General features: G+C 39.7%; 2 protein-coding genes across 2 annotated transcripts in view; one reads left to right on the top strand and one right to left on the bottom strand.

The window, feature by feature from the left end:
• Nucleotides 1–17,438, top strand: part of LOC101745424 (nicotinamidase) — a 28,862-nt gene extending 11,424 nt beyond the window's left edge. Inside the window, exons 4-8 of the mRNA XM_004925737.5 lie at nucleotides 4,638–4,772; nucleotides 11,552–11,680; nucleotides 12,730–12,898; nucleotides 13,316–13,458; nucleotides 13,979–17,438. Of these exons, the coding sequence (XP_004925794.1) occupies nucleotides 4,638–4,772; nucleotides 11,552–11,680; nucleotides 12,730–12,898; nucleotides 13,316–13,458; nucleotides 13,979–14,068 (666 nt within the window). The 3' untranslated portion in view covers nucleotides 14,069–17,438. The remainder of the gene's footprint in view (nucleotides 1–4,637; nucleotides 4,773–11,551; nucleotides 11,681–12,729; nucleotides 12,899–13,315; nucleotides 13,459–13,978) is intronic.
• Nucleotides 17,439–20,393: 2,955 nt separating this feature from the next.
• Nucleotides 20,394–23,000, bottom strand: LOC101745663 (uncharacterized). The gene is made up of 3 exons (XM_004925739.5): nucleotides 22,557–23,000; nucleotides 21,540–21,698; nucleotides 20,394–21,041 (listed from the first exon to the last, which is right to left on the bottom strand). Exons 1-3 carry the CDS (start codon nucleotides 22,639–22,641, stop codon nucleotides 20,821–20,823), a joined length of 465 nt encoding a protein of 154 aa, XP_004925796.2. The 5' UTR covers nucleotides 22,642–23,000; the 3' UTR covers nucleotides 20,394–20,820.
• Between the last annotated feature and the right edge of the window lie 710 nt (nucleotides 23,001–23,710).

Genomic DNA, 23,710 nt, shown 5'->3' on the forward strand with positions numbered 1-23,710 from the left:
CAATAACCTTTGCATTAGACGTCTTCAGCTCTATCACTAGGAGCAGGCTTAGGGACCCCGGTAACCGTACTCGTCGAACTCGACAAAGAGGTTGATGTGCAACCTAACCCATATCAGCCTGCTGAGTTTCTCGCTGGATCTTCTCAGCGGGTCGCGATTCCGATCCGGTAGTAGATTAATTCGCGAAGCAGTTGTCCTTGAGCTATTAGGTCTATGGAGGCGCTCGAGCCGCTGTTAGCTAATCCCACCCCTCCTGGATGAGCCTTTGCTCGTCCACTTGCCCTGGTGAAACTGCAAAACCTCAAAAAAAGGATTCACTCCATATACATAGATTATATCATTAATATGGTAAATCGTTCGTACGACATTGCAACCGCAATACAACACGTATTCTATATAATTACTTGTATTTTCATCGTGTCCGTATCCATGAAAAAGATACAAATATCGTCAAAACAAAACACGCATTATTATGTAAATGAATGAATTTGAAAACAGTACCTATAGGACATTTTGTAAATAAGCTGCACTTGAATTTTGAATACATATATTGTCAGCCATACATAAATTACCTTTCAAATGGCTGGTATTTTAAAACGGAAACTTCACAGGTAAGCTGGTGTAAGTATCTATTATAACTAGAGGTCCCGCAGTAGTCGAAATTCGACTATAATTAATTGGAATTGTAAGTTTGTACACTATTATGATTGTATTTTATACTTCTATAATCACAAATATCGCCAAGGCTACACTATAAAAAAATATTAATAAAGACAAACAAAATTTAATCTATTCTCAATTTGACCACAGACGTCAAGAACAAAAGTTTGACAATAAATAGTATGCATGCGTGTGTGCGTCAAATACATGGTATGTAGTGTGTGTAATGTTTTCTTTATTGATTTAATGTATCTTTTATGCATTATTTAAAAAAAATATTAACATTGTACACTTCTTCTCTATATTCTCTATAAGTGTGGAAAATTTCATACTCCTCCGTCCGCGCAATTTTCGTAAAAAGGGATACAAAGTTTTTGCTTCACGTATTAATATATAGATAGCTATATTGCATTCAATTGTTTTTTCAATTAAATGAATTCTAACCACCGAGTATTGAAGCAGCTAGTGTAATGCTCACGGCAATAAAGCCGTTATTTATGTTTTTTTTTTCTAAACAATACAATTTTACCATAACTTTGTCTAGTTAGTCGTCGTGGCCCAAAGGATAAGACGTCCGGTGCATCCGTATCTAGCGATGCACCGGTGTTCGGATCCCGCAAACGGGTACCAATTTTTCTAATGAAATACGTATTCAACAAATGTTCACGATTGACTTCGACGGTGAAGGAATAACATCGTGTAATAAAAATCAAACCCGCAAAATTAAAATTTGCGTAATTACTGGTGGTAGGACCTCTTGTGAGTCCGTGCGGGTAGGTACCACCACCCTGCCTATTTCTGCCGTGAAGCAGTAATGCGTTTCGATTTGAAGGCAGCCGTTGTTACTATACTGAGACCTTAGAACTTATATCTCAAGGTGGGTGGCGGATTTACGTTGTAGATGTTTATGGGCTCCAGTAACCACTTAACACCAGGTGGGCTGTGAGCTCGTCTACCCATCTAAGCAATAAAATAAAAAATATGTCACGATGATTGCTATTTAACTTTGCGATTTTCTACGCGATTTTCCGTAATGCATTGATACAATAAATCAATCGCCTTTACAAAACACTATTCATACCAAGGCGTATTTGTCATCAGAATGTAACGAGGTCGCGTTTTCATTATGAGTAATTGAATCAACTTCCATTTTAGGTTTTCTTTTGTGCCTGACATTGGTAGATAAATAGGTAGGGAAATAGTCATAAAGCAAGTTTGTCTGTTCATGCAAGAATTGTATAGACTCTATTATGAATGCCAATACAGCCCTACGGTTGATAAAATGTCGCACGATGACCGTGGTTCATTTTTTAAGGGATTTTATGACCTGGTAACTAAGACCTAATGTAGGTCAAGTCTTATTTTTATTTTAATGAAAAAAATTTTATGTGAAAAATAATATTATGAAATGAAATGAAGTTAATAAATATGAAGCATAACATGAAATGAAATTAAATTAGATGAGATGATATGGGATGAAATAATATAATCTCATCATCAGTCATTTACTGAGAACTTTTTTCAGTATCCCGAGAAGTTCGTTCAGCGGCTTTTTTTCATTTTTCCACATTTGTGCACTTTTACAGATACTAAACAGTTAATAAACCACCGTTATTACACATTTAAACCTGAATAGACAAAAAAAAAACAAATCACACAACTTCACTCCTCGCGTTCCCGCCAAAAAGTCTGTCAGTGGTTCATAATTGACATCTTGCGTCAAAAGGAATTTTGACAACATAAAAAAATTAAAACAACAGAGCGTATTCAATTACGAAAATCTACTAAAAATTCGCGTGACCGATTCGAAAGCTCCCTTCAAAACTTTTCGCCGCAACTGAAGTTTTAATTTGTCTGAAAGATAAGGCTTTTCAAAGAAATTAAAGTGGGTGTCAGAGCTAGTGGTTACCGTAATGGCTTAAAACCTAGCGCCTCCGGGGCGCCGTCGATTAGGCGATGAAATGATTGGGGGCTGGTGCCAAGCACGAAACTGCGCCATTGTGAATGCAGACATTTCGTTATCGGGTATCTGCAGTTAGAACCATCAATTACAAGTATATTTATTCGTTTTTGATTTATGATCGCAAACGTTTTCAAGGTGGGTGGCGCATTTGCGTTGTAGATGTCTATGGGCTCCAGTAACCACTTAACACCAGGTGGGCTGTGAGCTTGTCCACCCATCTAAGCAATAAAAAAAAAAAAAACAAGTATATCTTAAACTAACTACTTTAGAGATAAATATTATTAGCAGATAAAAATTTACACAGGTAATAGTAGTTAAAAATCTCTACGATACGTGAAATCGGAAGCAAATCATTACATAGTATTTATAAATTAAAGAGAAACTTCAAATCGGGATTTCATAGCTTTGCTGTGAAAATGGATAGGAAGTACAGAACTTGGGCTGGTTTCCATAATATGCCCCGGTTTTAACTAATTTTTAATCAAAGTTGCTATTTATAGTTAATTGACGTAGGTGATAAAGGGTATTTCTGGTGCGCAAGAAGCATTAATAGCGTGTTAACGTTTTTAATGGGGGCTTTCACGAGCTGTAATTGAAAATGCCACGCTTTTGAAAGCTCATCCAAATTTTCGCTCTATTAACCTTTACGGCTTGAAAGTCTTTTCATTAGGGTACTATTTAGATGAAAAATGTTTTTTAGGAAACAGGGTTAGTGTGCCAAGGACAAGGGATCCTATGGTATGGTCGTATGGCCACTCTTGTGATATCAATATCTTGTCATTAAAACTTATCACCACATATGTAGGATGCGAATTTGGTGATAGTTTATCAGAACCTGAGGCTCTATCATTCAAGGCTGTATGAGCTTATGAGAAATTTGATAAAATGCACATCTAGAATCAAGGGTCTTGCCTATGACCCCGTTTTGTTGCGTTTAAAAATCGCTACAATTCAGGTTAATGAAAACAAAAATGTTTCGTGATTAAGACCACAGATCTACTGCGAATTCGTTAACTTTGAACAAACCGTTAAGTCAAATAAAAAGTTGGAATAGCACCAGAAAATTTCGATTGACTTACATAAGACTTATTCGCGTGATAACGTTTTCCGTTCAAAAGTTTAACAATAAATATTATTTTGTCGACTACGGTACAGTAATGGAGATATGCCAAGTTGAAAATTCTGGTAGGTTTAGAAAATTCCATTATTTTGGATTTAACGTCACTTAATGATAGTTTAGACATGATATGCCGCTTCCAGCACGTTCGGTTATTAATAAAGTTGAAAAAGAATTCACCACTTGTTATGGTAATCTATCGGCTCGTTACTATTTATCCGAGGGGCCAAGATTCCGATCCGGTGATAGATTCAGCCAAGCACTGCTCTTGCTAGGGCGGATGTTAGTGGTCCCTCAGGTCGAGTCTTGTGAGCTCCCCCACCAGTCAAAGTGAAGCCAGAATAGCCCCTAAGGCTACTGGGAAATATATAGTTTAAAAAAACCCTTATATGAAACGTTAGAGAACATTTTAGGCTTCGATTTTTTTAATTAGTAAACCGGTTGAATTGGTTTGTGATATACACGCGTTCTTTAATAGGAATGTTTATGATAATTTTAAAATGTAGGCAACTATTTTGTAAAAACAATCCAGGCAAGCATTAATTACTTTGTATTCTTATAACCTGTCCTCATTCAGTCGATCGCTCATTGCTTAGCATCGTGATGCGCCCGCCTGTGACCTTTTTTAGTGATTTGTAGCCACTTATAACCCTTAGACAGTAGATATCACAGCACAAATACCGCAGTGCGCAGCAAGCCTTTACCAGTGAACCAATATAGATGGGACGTCTCATTACTTGAACAGTGATAATACGAGCTAGAGGATTGGGTAACTGGACGGGTGAGGACTGGGTGGGGACGGGCAAATAACTGAACAGACGCTTGATTAAAATACGAACTAACTTCTCGAGTACTCTTGGGCTTATAGTCGAATAAACTTTCCAATCTTGTCGACAGGTGGTCGAACCCATAAACCATCTCCTGGATACGGTGCCGTTCGACTGTGTCTTCTACTCCCTGGACTGGCATCCCCCGGATCACGTGTCTTTCATCGACAACGTCCATATGAGAGAACTGCATCCATCCAGCCCGGTAAGTAAATCTGATCGTAATGTTACTAGTTTAGATGCTGAAGTGAGATTACCTTAAAGTTTGCCAATGAATTGTTTACGTTTTTGTCATCAAACAATTAATACTATAAGTTTGTTTTATTACCAAAAAAGCATAAAACATTCGCACGCAATATATGTATTCTTTAAAAATAAGAAATCGTTTATTATTTCATATAGTAAACTACTTTACTACGAGTACGTGACCGGAAAATAATTTTAATGTGTTTGTCTGAACGTACAATGTTATCTCACTAGCGAAGCAGCTGCCCTTGAGCTGATACTTGGGCAGCAGGCCCCGCTCCTCCTGACTGATAGGAGCTTGTCCAGAACATAGTCGCTCGGATTGTTGATAATCCCATTTACAGGATTTATTTGGAATCTCTTCGTCCACTGAGGGACATGGGTTCTTTCGGTACTTTGTACCGTACCGTTACATGAGCAGTTCTCTGAGAATCGTTTGATCCGATCATCTCGTTTTTACCATCGCGCCGCCCGTCATCGGAGGAGAGTTCATCCATACTACCTACGTTCATCCACAGTGCGTTTCCAAAGATCTTTTCTGCCACGTAGTATCCGACTTTAGAATGAACTCTCCTCCATGGTGTTTCCCGAGCGCTACTGCATATCTTCAAACGAGGCTTCCGGAGAATATTCAGCGCTTGTCAGCGGCTTGGCTCTGCCCCTGGCATTGCTGACGTCGATGAGCAACGGTAAACACTTACCACAGACTTGCTCGTCTGCCTAAGGACAATAAAAATAAAGAAAAAAATCCGTTCCGATGATGCTGGAGAAGCCTGCAATGTATTCCTCTTTTATCGCTTAGACGCGTTAACGAGCTCATTGGCCACTTTTTTTTTTTTTTTTTTTTTTTTTTTATTGCTTTGATGGATGGACGAGCTCACAGCCCACCTGGTGTTAAGTGGTTACTGGAGCCCATAGACATCTACAACGTAAATGCGCCACCCACCTCGAGATATAAGTTCTAAGGTCTCAGTATAGTTACAACGGCTACCCCACCCTTCGAACCGAAACGCATTACTGCTTCACGGCGGAAATAGGCGGGGTGGTGGTACCTACCCGTGCGGACTCACAAGAGGTCCTACCACCAGTAAACTTGATGTTAAGTGGTTACCGGAGCTAACAATCATCACAACGTACTCGTTATCCCTTGAAAAATTAAACTTCATTGCTCCATAATGAATATGGTAAGCTTAGGTCGTTTTTGCGCTGACGTCCTCAATTGTACAGTAACATGTCGAGTGGGGTCGTCAATACAAACTTGACCTCGCTCCGGAATCAAACCCGACTGCTCGGGAGTCGCGCGTTACGCACCACAAGCACGCTATTCAGTTCCTCACTACAGGGCAGTACTCGGAGAGGAACATTTGCTGAACCACTGTTTGTTCTAAAGCAGCGGTCGGGGATTTTTTTTTAATTATTACCCCAAAATATTTTTGTGTAAGTTGATATTACCCCATGGCGAAGAAAAAAAAAAACGAAATCGCTTCTTTTTAGTATCTTTCATATTATAGTCCCCATGATAATTTTGAAAAGAAAACAATAACTAAAAATTTAGCGGTTCTAAAGAAGTTTCACTTCAATTTATGCTTTTTACTCACAAAAGTTTCATTTTTACCCCCCAAAATTTCATTTTACCCCATTTGGGGTAATTTACCCCGGTTCCCCGACCGCTGTTCTAAAGTCGCATATCGTCGTTATCAAACCAACATCTGCTATGTGCACTTTTTGAGATTTTTACTTTTTGACCTTTTCGTATAGGTCACAGCCCTATCTACCATATAAAAAACTGTTATGTGTCTATAGCTTTCATCTATATATATATGTTGGAGTATTTCCACTTTCGGGTAGCGACATGGTAAGCGGGCGGTCTTCGTAAGTCAATAAAACCAGAAATGTTAACTCAGAGCGTATATTACGCAGGAGCGTTCTGTCTGATACGGCGACTCGCTCGCTTCTGAGCTCGAGTTTTTTTTTTTTTTTTACCCTACCTATGCTGATAGCCCTAGCGGCTATGTCAGCGTAACCCTAACTTTAGTAGGTGAGCTCACGGGGCTCAAACCTGATGACGTTGCTAACTCGAACCCTAGCAAGAGCCGTGCTTCGCAGAATCTACCACCGGATCGGAAACGCGACCCACTGAGAAGATCCGGCGAGAAACTCAGTGGGCTGTGTCTGAGAGTTAATTTACTCGTCGAGCCCTTCGTCGCAAGCGACGGGTTCGACGAGAACGGTGACCGGTGCTTGAAGTACCTAAAAGCACCGTTAGTGGATCGGGAGGAAGCTCGAGAGACAACAACGGAGCGTTTTTATAGCAAGGTATGACGTCGTGGTGGGACGATGTTGTTTACGATTCTTATCTTGCACGTGTTGTTTTCGATGAATGCTTGCACGTGTTGTTTGTCGTCCCATCTTTATTAGTCATGAACTAATGGTTTATAAAAACACGCGCCGACATATATATAAAAGAGAGTCGTGTTAGTTACACTATTTATAACTCAAGAACGGCTGAACTGATTTAGCTGAAAATTGGTGGGTAGGTAGCTTAGAACCAGGAGAAGGACATAGGATACTTTTTATCACGTTCCCGTGGGACGTAACATAAAACGTGGTATAACAAAACGGAACTAATATGGAATAACAAATGGTAAATTATTATAGTAGTATTTTGAATTTGACTGGTTGATGTGTGTGTTTTGAGTTTCTATTATTGTGCCGAGATAGGTAATCATAAGAAAGCCATGCCGCGACCAACATAATCAAATCTTTCCCGACGAAGCCGTAGTGCAACTAGGATTCGAAACATTGCGAAAAGACTGAAGAAGAATAAGTAATATAATGATATTAACAACTAAAATACATGGCCAATAAAGAATCATTAAAATACTTGCTTTTTTAATTTACATTAATTATCCAAATAAAAAATTGACCTTGATAAAATCAAAAGTCAGCTCAATTATTGCCTCTAAGGCGGAACAAAGTTCGCCGGGTCAGCTAGTTTGATATAATTCTTAAAAATTCACCTTGATAAAAAAAATTATACGAAAATGTTACTTGTTAATTCAAAATAGAGTTTTTGCACTTTTTTTTTGTCAGGAGGAAATCGCCGGACTTGCGCCCTTTTCTGGGGATACTGGGCGGCAGACTGTCCGAAGCCCGCCTAGATGGCGCCGGTTACAGTGGGTTACCCTACGGAATACCCCGCTAGGCCAGAACCAGCGTGGGTCGAGGGTGGCCGGCCTTCCATCACCCGGATGCTCTTGCGTAAAACGCGTGCAGAGCAGCTTGCACGTCGTCTTCTTAGGCCCCCCTCGCCGGTCCCCAGAGAGTTTTTGCACATAGCAGATTTTGGTTTGACAGCGACGATATGACGTAATTTTCTTTCATTGGGAACTCTTTTAAGAGACTGCGTGCGCTTCTACACAAGATCGTAAAACAATTTTCATTATTACCGATACACAAGCTTAAGAAAACCATCTTGGGACGTATGTCTAGTGTTTTACAATATGTAGTAAGGCAAATCATAAAGTCCATGATCACTTAGCTCTCAGGTTGTGGGTAGAACGCTAGACCAAGGGCTCCCAAACTTATTTTGTCTACTGCCCACATAGAGAATAAATAATTTTTTAGCGCCCCCATTTTTTCACCTACTTAAAATCCACTATAGCAAGAGCCCAGTCGGTGTCTAAGAGTCCTCTTAAATGAAATTACAAATTACCTCTCAAGCCTGTACACAAGGCCCCCATTTTTTCCTGGGTCTCTTACCGCCCTTTAAGACTGCAGCGCCTACAAAGGGGCGCTGTCGCCCACTTTGGGAAAGGCTGATCTAGAGTGTGTTATTTCAATAGTTATTTTGTATTATTAATATAAAACTGTAAAGACTTATCACACAAAAATGATCATCAGTCCGCTGATTTATTCGACCGGTTCATCTCGAGGCTGGTACGTTTTTAATGCCACCGGCTGTCAAGATAACACTTTTCAACTCTCAGCCAATATATTTTCGTACATTTAAGATAAAATAAATTATTAGAACACGATTTTTTTTTTTTTTTTATTGCTTAGATGGGTGGATGAGCTCACAGCCTACCTGGTGTTAAGTGGTTACTGGAGCCCATAGACATCTACAACGTAAATGCGTCACCCACCATGAGATATAAGTTCTAAGGTCTCAGTATAGTTACAACGGCTACCCCACCCTTCGAACCGAAACGCATTACTGCTTCACGGCGGAAATAGGCGGGGTGGTGGTACCTACCCGTGCGGACTCCCAAGAGGTCCTACCACCAGTGATTACGCAAATTATAATTTTGCGGGTTTGATTTTTATTACACGATGTTATTCCTTCACCGTGGAAGCCAATCGTGAACATTTGTTGAGTACGTATTTCATTAGAAAAATTGGTACCCCGCCTGAGATTCGAACACCGGTGCATCGCTCAACACGAATGCACCGGACGTCTTATCCTTTAGGCCACGACGACTTAAATTAACTTATAATTTCTTATAATTTCGGTTCAGTTTGTTCGCGTCCTATTTTATTACGTGATTGTTTAATTCGCTTTGAGGATACTTACCGGTAAAGTGTCATCTTATGAGGCTGGCAACTGTGTTATCGCTGTAATGAGCGCATTGTCTTTCTTCTACAAAAAAAATATCTCGCATATTAATTCCTTTTATTCATTAGACAGAGCGATGATGCTTAGAACACACGGAAGCTATATTGTATGGTGTACCGTTTTATCTTATTTCCTGATTGCTTATGCAACTGAATAATCACGGTCCGTCTGGTATTATGTTATTGCAGGGGCCCATAGACAGTAACAAATAAATATCGCCATCCCCATTGAGACATGAGTTCTAAGTCTCACTTCTGTAGTATAACGGCTGTCCCGCCTTTTAAACCGGAACGAGTTAATGTTTCGCGGCAGAAATAGGCAGAGTGGTGGTACCTACCCGGTGCGGACTCCCAAAACTAGGGCAACACTAGACTTCCTCCCAGGAGAACCATTAAACCGACTTAATTTCTTTAGTACCAATATAGTACCAATTGCCAATAGTACACCGCCATAACATACCTGCCATATCTTTATCTTTTCCAGAATTTCTGTAAATTAAACGGTTGTCTGCAATAGACGGCTTTTAGCGATAACATCGCCTTTTATACAAATGTATTTGCTTGTTGACTGATTTTTAATGTTAATTTTGTTTTGGTGTGCCATTAAGTATTCTCTCAATATGGTAAAATAAAATTGGTTAAAACCGGATATTGAGAATCCAATATGTTCACAAATAGATTAATCTAAATGAAGTCAATAGAAGGTACCCAAGAAAGGGGGCGTTCGACATGCGTTAGAGGTAATAATTCTTTAAAACCGTGCTCTGTTTTTTTATTACTTGGATGGGTGGACGAGCTCTCAGCTCACCTGGTGTTAAGTGATTACCGGAGCCCATAGACATCTACAACGTAAATGCGCCACCCACCTTGAGATATAAGTTCTAATATAAGGTCTCAAGTACCTACAGTTACAACGGCTGCCCCACCCTTTAAAACGAAACGCATTACTGCTTCACGGCAGAAATAGGCGGGGTGGTGGTACCTACCCTACCCTTCTATCATATACCATTTCTTCGCTCACTCCCCTCTTACCCATATCGTCTTTCAAGTATAGTTCGTTATGTATTATCGAGTTGATTTAAGGGAAGGTAAAAATTCAGATAGCAAATACGGTTTATTAAATTTAAAATTAAGTTAAGATGAAGTTATTTGTTAAGGAAATTTATTAATATATTTCTTTTAATACTGTATAAACTATTATATGTATATATGTGTGTGTGTATATATGTATGTACGTATGTATATGTATATGTGATTGTGTATATATGTAGATATACTTTTTTTTGTATATATTCGTAACCTAATATAAATTTCATTGCACCTACCACTATTTACTCTGCACTACCTTTGGTTGACTGGTAGAGAATGCCTTAGGCATTAAGTCCGCCAATGTAAATTTTACATGAAGTGTAATAAATAAATAAAAAAAAAAAAAAAAACAATCGTTATTTGATAAATGGTGTCTAATCGCGGCTTCAATCACGTTAATGTAGATAAACAATATCCTTTGTGTTATTTTCAGTACCCCTAACAATCCCGTAACAATCTGTATGCAAAATTTCATTTTTTTTTGTCCTACCTATGCTAATAGCCTTGATAGGCTATTTCAGCTTAGCTTTGATGTGTAGGTGAGTTCACGGGGCTCAAACCAGAGTATTGCTAACGCTGGCCCTAGCAAGAGCGGTGCTTCGCAGAATCTACAACCGGATCGGAAACGCGACCCACTGAGAAGATCCGGCGAGAAGCTCAATAGGCTGTATCTATGGAAAATTTACATTACAACTATTCATATATAAGTTCAAAATAATTGCAAGATAGAACCCTGCTCCTGGTGTTAAGTGGTAACTGGTGCCCATAGACATCTACGACGTAAATGCGTATAGTTACGACGGCTGCCCCACCCTTCAAACCGAAACGCATTACTGCTTCACGGCAGAAATAGGCAGGGTGGTGGTATCTACCCGCGCGGACTCACAAGAGGTCTGAAGAAGAAGTTTGAAGTAGTTTTTGTAGTTGCTGAAGAAGTTTTTCGCAACGATTTTTTTTTCGAAATTTTGAACTATAAGTGGTTCTCATAATATCCCTTAAATATAATACAAGCAGCAACCCCCGGTGTTGTTATAGGTGTCGGCGGACAGGGCGGCCGCCTACGACACGGTGATCTTCGCCGGCCCCCCGCCCATGAGGCAGCGCCTTTGGCCGCGCCACTGCGTGCAGGACACGTGGGGCGCCGAGCTGCACAACGACCTCAAGGTTGTACTTCATACTTCAAACAAACTAACACTTATCAAGTGGTTTATGCAGAAAAGTCGTCGTGGCCTAAAGGATAACACGTCCGGTGCATTCGTATGTAGCGATGCACCAGTGTTCGAATCCCGCAGACGGGTACCAATTTTTCTTATGAAATACGTATTTAACAGATGTTCACGATTGACTTCCACGGTGAAGGAATAACATCGTGTAATAAAAATCAAACCCGCAAAATTATAAAATTATAATTTGCGTAATTACTGGTGGTAGGACGTATTACGAGTCCGCAAGGGTAGGTACCACCACCCTGCCTGTTTCTGCCGTGAAGCAGTAATGCGTTTCGGTTTGAAGGGTGGGGCAGCTGTTGTAACTATACTGAGACCTTAGAACTCATGTGTCAGGGTGGGTGGCGGCATTTACGTTGTAGATGTCTATGAGCTCCAAAACAACAATAGCAAGCTTCAACAAGCCTAGCATATTGCTCCCGGGATCGAGTTTCAAAATGCTTTGCATATGGTTCAAAAAGGTGTACTTTTCTCGTGCACTGGCCTCTCCATATAGACTGAGAGCGACAGACAGGGCGTCGGTGAACCACGCACCACGGAGCCTAAACGGAAACAACAGTCATTCGCTTAACTAAGGAAACATTATTGTTCAGATATTTTTTGGGACGGTCACAACTTGGGATAGTCGGGTCTGTGGTAGTTACTCGGCGGATGGAGACTAGCTTGACGACCACGAGCAAACCCGAGACCTATCGATAAATTGGGACGGTCGCAACTTGGGATAGTCAGGTCTGTGGTAGTTACTCGGCGGATGGAGACTAGCGTGACGACCATAAGTAAACTCGAGACCTATCGATAAATTGGGACGGTCACAATTTGGGATAGTCGGGTCTGTGGTAGTTACTCGGCGGATGAAGACTAGCGTGACGACCATAAGCAAACCCGAGACCTATCGCTGGCCTGTCGGTCGCGTTCGTAATACCTTCAGCAACGTATTCATAACTTTAAAGACCACTTCATCGAATAGCCGGTACGGTAACGTTGCAGATAGTCGAGGGCGCCACGAAAGTGTACAAGGGCACCAACCCGGAGGTGGACTCGTACTCCGTGTTCTGGGACAACAAGAAGCTGACCGACACCAGCCTCAGCACGCAGCTGCGACTGCGCGGCGCCACCGACATCTACATCTGCGGGCTGGCGTACGACGTGTGCGTCGGTGCGTACCCGGGGGGCGGGGGGGATCGGGGGGGGGGGGGGGGTGGCCTCGCGAGCTCTCTGGCACATGTAGTTTTGAGGAATTGTTCGAGATGATACCGTCATCTCGTTTTTACCATCGCACCGCCCGACACCGGAGTAGAGTTCATCTATACTACCTGGAGCCACTGCGCTCATCCACAGTGCGTTTCTAGAGGTCTTTTTGCCACGTACCATCCGGCTTTGGAATGAGCTCCCCTCCACGGTGTTTCCCGAGCACTATAACATGTCCTTCTTCAAACGAGGCTTGTGGAGAGTATTAAGCGGTAGGCAGCGGCTTGGCTCTGCCCCTGGCACTGCTGAAGTCCATGGGCGACGGTCTCGTCTGCCTACAAGGGCAATAAAATGTAGACCAATATATGAAATTGTTTACGTGAAGGTGCAACGATAGCTGACGCGCTGGCCATCGGCTACCGCGCCGTGCTGGTGGAGGACGCCAGCCGGGGGGTCGACCTCGCTGACATCGAGAAGACGAAAGCAACCATCGTCAACAACAACGGAGTCATCGTGCGCTCTGACGAGGTGCTTCTTGTTTCGTTTACCTTACTGCACCGCCGACCGTGAGGCGTGAGGTCGGCCACTGCTCGTGGTGCGGGACCTCATGACCACTTCCTCGTTCTGGCGGGACGGTGTCCCAAAGCTTGTGACATAAACCTACCGGCGGGATACGTATGGACGAATATTAAAGTATATATCAAATCAAATCAAAATTTTTTTTTGTATTTAACATAAATGAAAGTACATACTTGTTGAACGTCCAAAAGAACTACCGCCAATTCACAAAAACTAGTCTCGGTCTTGAGAAGAACTAGCAAGAAACTCAGCGGGCATGTCTTTTTTTTTTTAAATATTAGAATTTTTTTTGGATTTTTGGTACATATAACATACAATATGAATAAATTGAAGACATTCTACTGACGATGTAGGGCAGACCACCCGCCGCCTCCTTTATGACAAATAAAAGAAGTAGATCACGTAGTTATCGCTCACTCCGCTATTGGAGACTAAGATTTTCTAATTATTATTTTTAAATTCGTTCTAGGTGTTACCGATGGTGGAAGGGAGGGACCGGCGGCCCGAACTGGGCTACAAGCTCGCCATGGAACTGAAGAGGGCTATGGAGGAAAAATAAACTCAAAGAAATACATTATCGACGCTTGTAAAGCCTTAGCTAAAGCACTGTTTGATGTTCAATAACACTGTCAATGTCTTGTAGAACGTAACGTCACCTGTCAGAATGACAAGTGCTTTTTAACTGTCAACGTTTTTTGTTGACAGTTTTGTCTACTTTAATTAGTGCTTTTGACACAGTAGTTTTTATTCTTTAAATGAGCACCAGTACCCTAAATTGAAGATTTATGGAAGCTATAAATTAGATTTATAAATTTTAGAGCTTGGCGTGCTACTGTTTTTTCTGACGTTAAGTTCTCTATTTTACCTTTAAATGTTATTTATTTATTTGTATATTTAGTAGATTTTATTTTAATTGACTGTGTTCCCAGTGTTAACAAAGTATGTAGAATCTCAGATTCAAAAATGACAATTAATTCTAGATCGGACAATTTATGAAATGTACATTTGATATAATATAATAATATTGTGGTATCTTCAAGTTGTATAGTTGAGATTGTTCGATGTTGCTGCTGTTGATTGCTGCGTGCCATCCCTGCAACGTTTTTATAGTCGATAGGACATCCCTAGACTCGTCGAGAACATTCCTCACAAGTCGAGTACATTCGAAGTGTGTTTCCGTTATCTGACAATAGATGGCGTTGTACTCCTCGAGCGTTCTAGATTCTACTAGATCGTTCGGCTATTCGGCGATAGATGGCGTTACTCTTACCGGCGTAACAGTATAATAATATAGCAACGACGCTTGAGAGTTATGTTGTTTGTTTGTTGAAAACATTCCGTCCCATTTCCCGACACAAAGAGAAAGTGTCGTGATCTACAATCGGTAGTATCATCTAGACGAGCCGCCGCGAAGGGCCTGGTGGCCACAGGGGAGGCCGGCCCTCCGCCACGTCGAGCGAGGAGGCCCGTCGACCGCACCTCGTGTGTATCGCGCTACTAATGGTGGCTGTCGGGGTAAAACAAAAAAAATGACAATTGACAAATATTTTTGTATTTAAGGTGAATACAACAGTACACGGCTTACACGGACTTGCTCGGTTGATGTTCCACGCGGAGTTCTGCCGTCACACATATTGTATAGTCGGGGTTGTCAAGTTTTTGTTTCTTTGATCTATGTTATTTAATATGAAGCACCATTTTAAGGACTTTTTGGCGGGAACGCGAGGAGTGAAATTGTGTGATTTGTCTTATTTTGTCTATTTAGTGTTTCTCCAAGTTTAAATGTGTAATAACGGTGGTTTATTAACTGTTTAATATCTGTGATAGTGCACAAATGTGGGAAAATGAAACAAAGCCTTCAACAAAAACTTTTCGGGATTCTCGAAAAAAGTTCACTGAGAAAATCTCAGTAAATGACCACCATTTTACTGAGATTATATTTCATCCCATCTCATCTCATTTCATTTCATTTCATCCCAGTTGATTAATGTCTCAAATTAATCATCTTGATTTCATTTTATATTAACATTTTTCATAACAATAAGAATATAAATTAAAATAAGACATGACCTGAATAAGACATGGTCTTAGTTACCAGGTCATAAAATCCCTTAAAAAAAAGCACCATTTTAAACACTATAACGACTGGCTTGTTCTCTAAAGTAGTTTATAATATGTTTTTATGAATCTTCTATATTATTAAGTTTTAAGTAATGGAAATCTCTTTTTTGTTATCCGACATTGAACTTAGTTTGTTATGAGCAGAGATTTGAATAGACTTCGCAATTAAGTTTTTTTTAAAATTGATTATTAATTTATATTTAAATTATTTTAGTTCGCCACACACATAACTCATTTATAAGGTATTTATAATTCTGATAAACCTTGCCGTATTTATTGTTTCAAAGATGCACAAGTATTTTTTTGTCTGATTTTGACATTCCTGTAATTTTAATTTATTATACGCTTATGTGATATATGACGTATATATCCTGGCACATTAAGTGTTGCTATGGTGACTTTTAATCTATAGCAGAGATACCGTTACAAAAGTCATAAAAAATGTAGCACAGGGTGTGGTTTTTTTTCAAAAACCTAAAGTGAGTTATTGCTTTCCAGTACATATTTATGTAGGACGGTGGTAATGGCGGGCGAGTGTAGCCTGCCCTGTTACGTCACGGTGAGTGGTAGTACACCCTGTATACATAACAACCTGGTGTGATGTGTCGAGTTCTGTGTTCGTTACTACAGTAGATTGTGAGGAATAGGGACTAGAGGAAGAATAGGGACAAATTTAGGATGTCACAATACTTTTGGTCGGGTTGTTGGAGATTTAACTTTGTTCAACTGAAAATGGCTTTTATTTAGTGTTTAAAAATATTTAATAGTTTTATTTAGTCATCAAAGTTTTGTAACTCATTAATTAAAAAGTTGGGTACCTACCTAACAACTAAATAGTGCCAGCCCTATCGAAAAACTATTGTCTCCATACGTTACCCGATTCACCCCCAACGCCTAGGTGAATAGGGACAAGTGAGTTTTTGTAACTTTATATTATTTTTCTTTAATAAACTATATTTTAATGCATTATAAATGATACCACCGGAACCATTATGATCTCCATTGTATTGCTATAACTACAAAAAAAGCGATAAAAGTCAACGTCGAATTTAAAAAGTGTTCCGATTTCCCCCCATTTTACGGTACTTATTTAGTTTATTAAAAATCAAACGGGTGTTATATATATAATTGGATTGTGAAATATCGTATACGTAGGTACTTTTTTTTTTATTGCTTAGGTGGATGGACTAGCTCACAGCCCACCTGGTGTTAAGTGGTTACTGGAAACCATAGACATCTACAACGTAAATGCGCCACCCACCTCGAGATATAAGTTCTAAGATCTCAGTATAGTTACAACGGCTGTCCCACCCTTCGAACCGAAACGCATTACTGCTTCACGGCGGAAATAGGCAGGGTGGTGGTACCTACCCGTGCGGACTCCCAAGAGGTCCTACCACCACACGTACTTAATTGATTTTATTGTGATATTCTACTTAATATGATTTGTATTTTTTTTTATTGAAAAGCCTGCAAATTCTTGTAATGAGTACGCCGGCTTTGCAAGATGTCATACTGTAGGCACTCTTATTAATATCACGGAATATGTTTGCCACTCCTGATGAATTCGATTTTCTGTTATATGTATATAATAAGTTTGTGTTGTTTCGCTGTAGACATTTAGAAAATTAATAATATATTCTTAAATTAATGTAAATTCTTTATAAAACATTGTCAGCCGATCGGTAATAAATATACAGTAGGTAGTAGTGTAGGGACTCGGCGCGGCTGTGGCGGGTCCTTAATGTAATGTTTGTTCCTCGTGTGATGTTCCTCCTGTGCACTTCAATATAATTATGAAATATCAACTGTGTTTTTCATTACTTGAAGACCCTCGACCTTGGGTTGGTGGGGGGATTTGATTCTTTTTTTTTATTACTTAGGTGGTGGACGCGCTCACAGCCCACCTGGTGTTAAGTGGTTACTAGAACCCATAGACCACGTAAATGCGCCACCTATCTTGAGCTATAAGTTGTAAGGTCTCAGTATAGCTACAACGGCTGCCCCACCCTTCAAACCGAAACGCATTACTGCTTCACGGCAGCAATAGCCCGTGCGGACTCACAAGAGGTCCTACCACCAGTAATTTCGTGTCCTTGTTCCTTTAATACCCCTACGGATACGCTGAAAAGGTTGAAATCGAAATTCACAACATATTTTTTCTCCTACCGACGCCGAGTTCGGTTTTCGTCCCGCTGTAGAGGGGAGAAAGTGTAACTTTTCTCCCTTGGTGCACAATGTACTATAACCCAGCCAAGCGACCCAGTTAAGGATTTTCTGCGCTTCTTGGCGAATAACGAAATTCGACTTTAGATTTTTAAAAGGTACATAACAGGCTTCCATGTTTATTTCGTTACCTAATCGCCGGGAGCCTAAGTGATTATTCCAGCTATGCTCAGTGTGTTTAGTGCGAGTTTTTTAACGTTCGTAAGCGTAAAAGTTAAGTCAAATTTGTATGGAGTTGGAACGTTTGCCTAGGTTTGCCGCTAGGGGCGCTGTTCCAGCTGCATACTTCAGATAACTTTTACGCTATCGAGAACGTTAAAAAACACGCACTAAGCACACCGACCGGTAGGTGAGCTCACGGATTCAACTTGAGAGAATTCATGCTCCTAAAGGGATACATTCAAGAACTATCTATAACGATATTATAAACCTGAAAAGTATGGCTGTTTGAACGAGTCAATCTCAGGAGCTACATGCTCGTTTAAACTGATAAATTCTTTTTAATGTTATAAGATAGCTCATTTAAATAAACACATTTAAAATTTAAATACAGCATGTTGCTATTTTAAGACTAGGCAGATTACGGATAAAACGAGTATATTCTTCTATCGCATAAAAATAAAACTAAAAAAAATCCGTGTACATAAAAGTACTTTAGAATACTATTTGTTATACGTTACATGTTACATACATATCTAAATAGTCTCGAACTCTCGAACTGAGTACTAAGTTCAACTTCGAGAAAGATATCAATCGTCGATCGTCCAGGAAACTACGCAAAATCTTTTCATTCCAAATACCGTAGTCTCTCAAGACAAAGGTCTATGAGGAGTGTGTTGCCAGTGATGACATACGGCTGTGAGACGTGGCCGTTGACCATGGGTCTTATCAAAAAGCTCAAAGTCAATCAAAGAGCAATGGGGAGAGCTATGCTCGGAGTCTCCCTGCGAAAACGAATCAAGAATGAAGAGGTTGGCAGAAGAACTAATGTAACTGACATAACCCGAAGGATCGCAAAATTGAATTAGCGATGGTGAACGGTGGAAGGACCACTTGAACGGTCGATTCGTTCCTTGTCGTCTATTTTGTGTCTGTCTTTAAGGAAGTCAAAAAATGCACTGCGTGTCGCTGGTCGCTGGTCACGTACGCCCTCGTTCCATTTCTTTTCGAATTCTGTCTTAGTCTGTGTCTATGTCTAGTCGTTGTAGATCTTATGTCCTGTCAAAGAGGTTACACGCCACGACAGATGGGCAGGACGTAATATGCAATATTATTGCTCGTATAATAGAAAGCTGCCGGGGCCGAAAAGTTCTCGAGTGGGGATCGCGTGCCGGACAGCGCAGCGTGGGTAGGTCGCCTCCCACAAGGTGTAAAGACGACCTGCTAAGTCGCGGGAAGCCACTGTATGCAGCCTGCGCAATACCGGTTATTATGGCCAACTTTGAGACCCAAACTCCTGGTTTCGTCGGTGACAATTATTTACACTTACGCTGTGGGTCTTAGGTTTTGTTCAATGTTCTCAAGACGTGGTTCGTGGATAAAGAAAATAAAATCTGAGCCTCTTTAGAAATATTTAATAGGTCTCTACGCCCGTCTTTCCAACCCTTTCTCTCTCTGGCTTTTCTTTGACGCAGCCGAAGATAAGCGGGTCATCTAGTTAATTTAATAAGGCGAACAAGTATTTGTTAGTACATATTGATCAGTTTATTTTTCTGCTTACGTCGGATATTTCGTGAACAACAGTAACTGACAGATGTTCTGCCCGCGGCTCCGTGAGTTCTAAGTTACTACGTCTAATGCAAAGAACAGTATTTTTGAATAGCGATCTTTACGATATCGTTTCAGTATCAGCCCGTGATTTTACTGGTGGTAGGACCTCTTGTGAGTCCGCACGGGTAGGTACCGCCACCCTGCCCATTTCTGCCGTGAAGCAGTAATGCGTTTCGGTTTGAAGGGCGGGACAGCTGTTGTAACTATACTTGAGACCTTAGAACTTGTATCTCAAGGTGGGTGGCGCATTTAAGTTATAGATGTCTATGGGCTCCAGTAACCACTTAACACCCAGGTGGGCTGTGAGCTCGTCCACCCATTTAAACAATAAAAGAAAAATGCTATAGTGCTCTGAGAAATTGTACTTATGAGATGAACCAATCAACTCCATTTTACCATTTTATCAGCATTACAATTTTTGCCATACATCATATAGGTAGTTCTGCAATGAATTCCTCTCCACAATACTTTCCATTCCATCCATGATTATTTCCATTTATATGCAGTCTTTCTAGAAATGAGGTGTGAAGCAACGGTAGGCAGCGGCTCGGCTCTGCCCTTGTCTTTGCTGAAGTCCATGGGCGACGGTAACCACTCACCAACAGGTGGGTCGTCGTATGTTCGTCTGCTTTCAATAGAAAAATCTGTAGAGACAGGTTTTCCTAGGGCAGATAAAGATAAAGTTCTAACAGATTCTAACAGATAAAGTTCAGGTAAACTTTATCTGTTATGTGGTGGTACATAGTTTTTAATAAATAACAACACAATTTCCAGTATAGTTTTTTATTTATATAATACCATCAGTATACTGATTCTAAATTGATTCATATATGTTTAGCTTGTATTTACCAACAGGCTATAATAACCTAAAAAGGATATATATAACTAGAAGGCCAAAGTTAGTCTTATTCTTCATAATTAAAGGTATTGCGATCCTGGCCCAAGGTATTCCTGTTGCGAATGATTATTTCATATCAATATGAAGGACAGGAGCGCCGTTATTAAGATTTTATTGACATTGCGACTTTAAATTCATTACCATTGTTGTGTCAAACGGACCTCCTAGTATGCTATTTTTACATAATGACGTAAAGAAATAAAGAAATGTAAATGTGCGTCCTAGGCAGGGCTAACGGGGACCCATCGTGGTGGAAGCGTAAGCCGGCGAGTCTTGAGCGAAATAAATCAGGTAACTCAAAAACTTGTCAATATTTGTCGGCTAAGATGATTGCCAATGAATTCAGTTAGCTCCATGATAAACTGTTTTTTTGTATTTGAACTACAGGCAATGAAGATCTCATATGCTCTGATATAGTCGCTGACTTCAAAGGTCTTCAAAAACTCGTATAATATATGTAGAACTTCTTTTAATCGCTCTTTTACTTGCTCCCATATTTCTCGCAATGGTACAACCTCTAAAAATATGGTAAAATTAATTTAGCTTTTTTATAATATCTGTCTTTAAAGTTTTTAAAATATTGTGTTCGAATGAGTCTAATTGATTTTTCACAAAAAAAAAAATATTTTATTGCTTTGTTAGGTGGATGAAGTCATGGCACATCTAATGTTAAGTAGAGCCCATAGACATCTACAAGGTAAATGTGTCACCCACCTTGAGATATAAGTTCTAAGGTCTCAGTATAGTTACAACAGCTGCCTCACCCTTCAAACCGAAACGCATTACTGCTTCACGGCAGAAATAGGCAGGGTGGTGGTACCTACCCATGCAGACTCACAAGAGGTCCTACCACTATTAATTACCCAAATTATAATTTTGCAGGTTTGTTTTTTGTTACACAATGTTATTCCTTCACCATGGAAGTAAATTGTGAATATTTTTTATATTTTTATATATTTGAGGTTTTGTGGTTGATGATGTCAGAATGTTTTGTTTATAAAAAGAAAAAACTTACTTGAGGTTGAAAAACCAGCAGCTCCACCAATTCCAGCACCAATTCCTGCTCCTAATCTACCACCAACAAAAGCACCAATGATACCTCCAGCAATAGCAAGAGTCGTGGCCAAGGTTGTTGCTTCATAATCCCAAATCACGCGAATATTATAAATGTCGCCTGGACAAAATAATGTAAACTAAAATTCTACTAGATACTAATCGCATAAAGAAACTGGACACATATTATTACTGAGCGAAAAACAATCTACTTGAATAGCTTTTAGTACAACCTGTATGACAAATGTTTGCAAAAAATTATTACAATCTTTGTTGCAACCTTAGGTGGTGTGCACTTGCGCTTCATTGGAGGAAAAATCTCACACCAACCTGGTGTTAAGCTGTTATTGAAGCTGATGGACATCTAATGTAAATGCCATCACCCAGTTCGAGATGTGAGGTCAAAGTTTCAATTGTATATTATAAAATATAATTTATATATTAAATTTTATATATGAAATCTTTCTAAATAGCACTCATAACTGCTTGTCAGCAAAAATAATTAGGACACCCATTCTGACTTAACAATATGCCCTAACACAACTAGACGTAACAACAACAGTACACAAACTGCTAATGTCTTCAGTGTAATGCAGCCTGGACATATTTGTTATTTCCTGTTTTCTTCATGCAAAACTCGATTTTATTATTTGCTTTTAAAATGTGTTTGAGTTTGATGGTTGTCGGGAAATAGGGATTTTTTTTCATCTGCAATGGCATCTCGGTACCACCCAAACGAATTCTTCTCAACCACTCAAACCTCAATCCAAACAAACGAGTTCAATATTTAAATGGTGGACACACAATTTGTTAAACAAAATAAATAGGTATTTCAAATGTTTAACTTACTACAACAAGTCGCAACGTTATGTAAGGTGTTATTAGTTTAGTATTAAAATTAGTATCGTCAAAACTCAGCTGGTGCTCAATGCTGCATTTGCTGCATACTTTGCCAATAATATTATCTACTCATACTCACTTATTTTCAGCAGTATTTGTTCCAATAAACTTTCATTGAAAACTCTAATGTTAGTATTCATGTTGGGTTCTATTTGTAAAGCCATTTCAAATCACAAAAGGCACCGTAACAATAAAATCACCAACTATAAAATATTGACAATCGGGCTTTGGATGTGTATATAATTAAAGCAATCGGGATTATTATTTTATCAGGATTGTTTAAAGTGATTATTACTTTTAAGATACTATTGTACTTTATCAAATTTAAATGAAACCTACGCGTACAATATTTTAATACAAATTAATATGAGAATAATATAAGCGTAGGAGAAACTTTTTTTTTTGATTGTCGCATGACTCCATTGGTCCAGCGCAAATCAAAAAAAATTCAAAGAAATCCCCGAGTCATAGAGTTTAGGTTACTTTTTTTATTCGAGTTAGCAAGGGGAAAATAATTCTTGAACGAAGTTTTAAAAGTAGTAAAGACGAAGAAGTGAAATGGAAAAATAACATTATAATTCAATAAAATGGTATGATTTCGGTAATATTTCAATGAACTTTTGGAAACAAAATTAAGGATTACACATGGTATTATTTAGCAGGTAAGACCACTTTTTCACATTTCATGAGCTCCCGGTATTATAGCGTTTTTTCCCCTGCCTATTCGCTGATAGCCTAAGGGGCTACTCCAACTTGTCGCGGGTGGGTAGGTGAACCAATGGCTGAACCTAAAGGAATTTGCTAACACTTTCTTTAGTAAGAACAATGTTTCGCAGAATGTATCATCGGTTAAAGTATATTATCGTCTCCATCTTGTACAATAAATGGAATTATGTATAAGTAATAATTTAAAGCACGGAGTATCTAGGACTTAATATGAAGAGAGCAAGTGAAGTTAGCAGAGTAAAACAAAAATGTGCAAACAAAAAAGAACAAAATGCGAGTGTCAATAGACTTTTCCTACATCTCTCATGACGTATGCAAGTGAAGTGTTTGCTCACGCGGCCCGCACTAACTCAAGTTCAAAACCCCTTCAAATTATTCAATCCCATTTTCGCTGGATAGCCGTCGGATCCCGTGGGACGTCAGAATCGTCGACCTCCACGACGAGCTGGACCTAGAGTCCATCAGTAAGTATATGCAGTGGGCCATTTCGCGAAGGTGGCACGACAC

This window comes from Bombyx mori, chromosome 7 (assembly GCF_030269925.1).
Source record: "Bombyx mori chromosome 7, ASM3026992v2".
Classification (NCBI taxonomy): domain Eukaryota; kingdom Metazoa; phylum Arthropoda; class Insecta; order Lepidoptera; family Bombycidae; genus Bombyx; species Bombyx mori.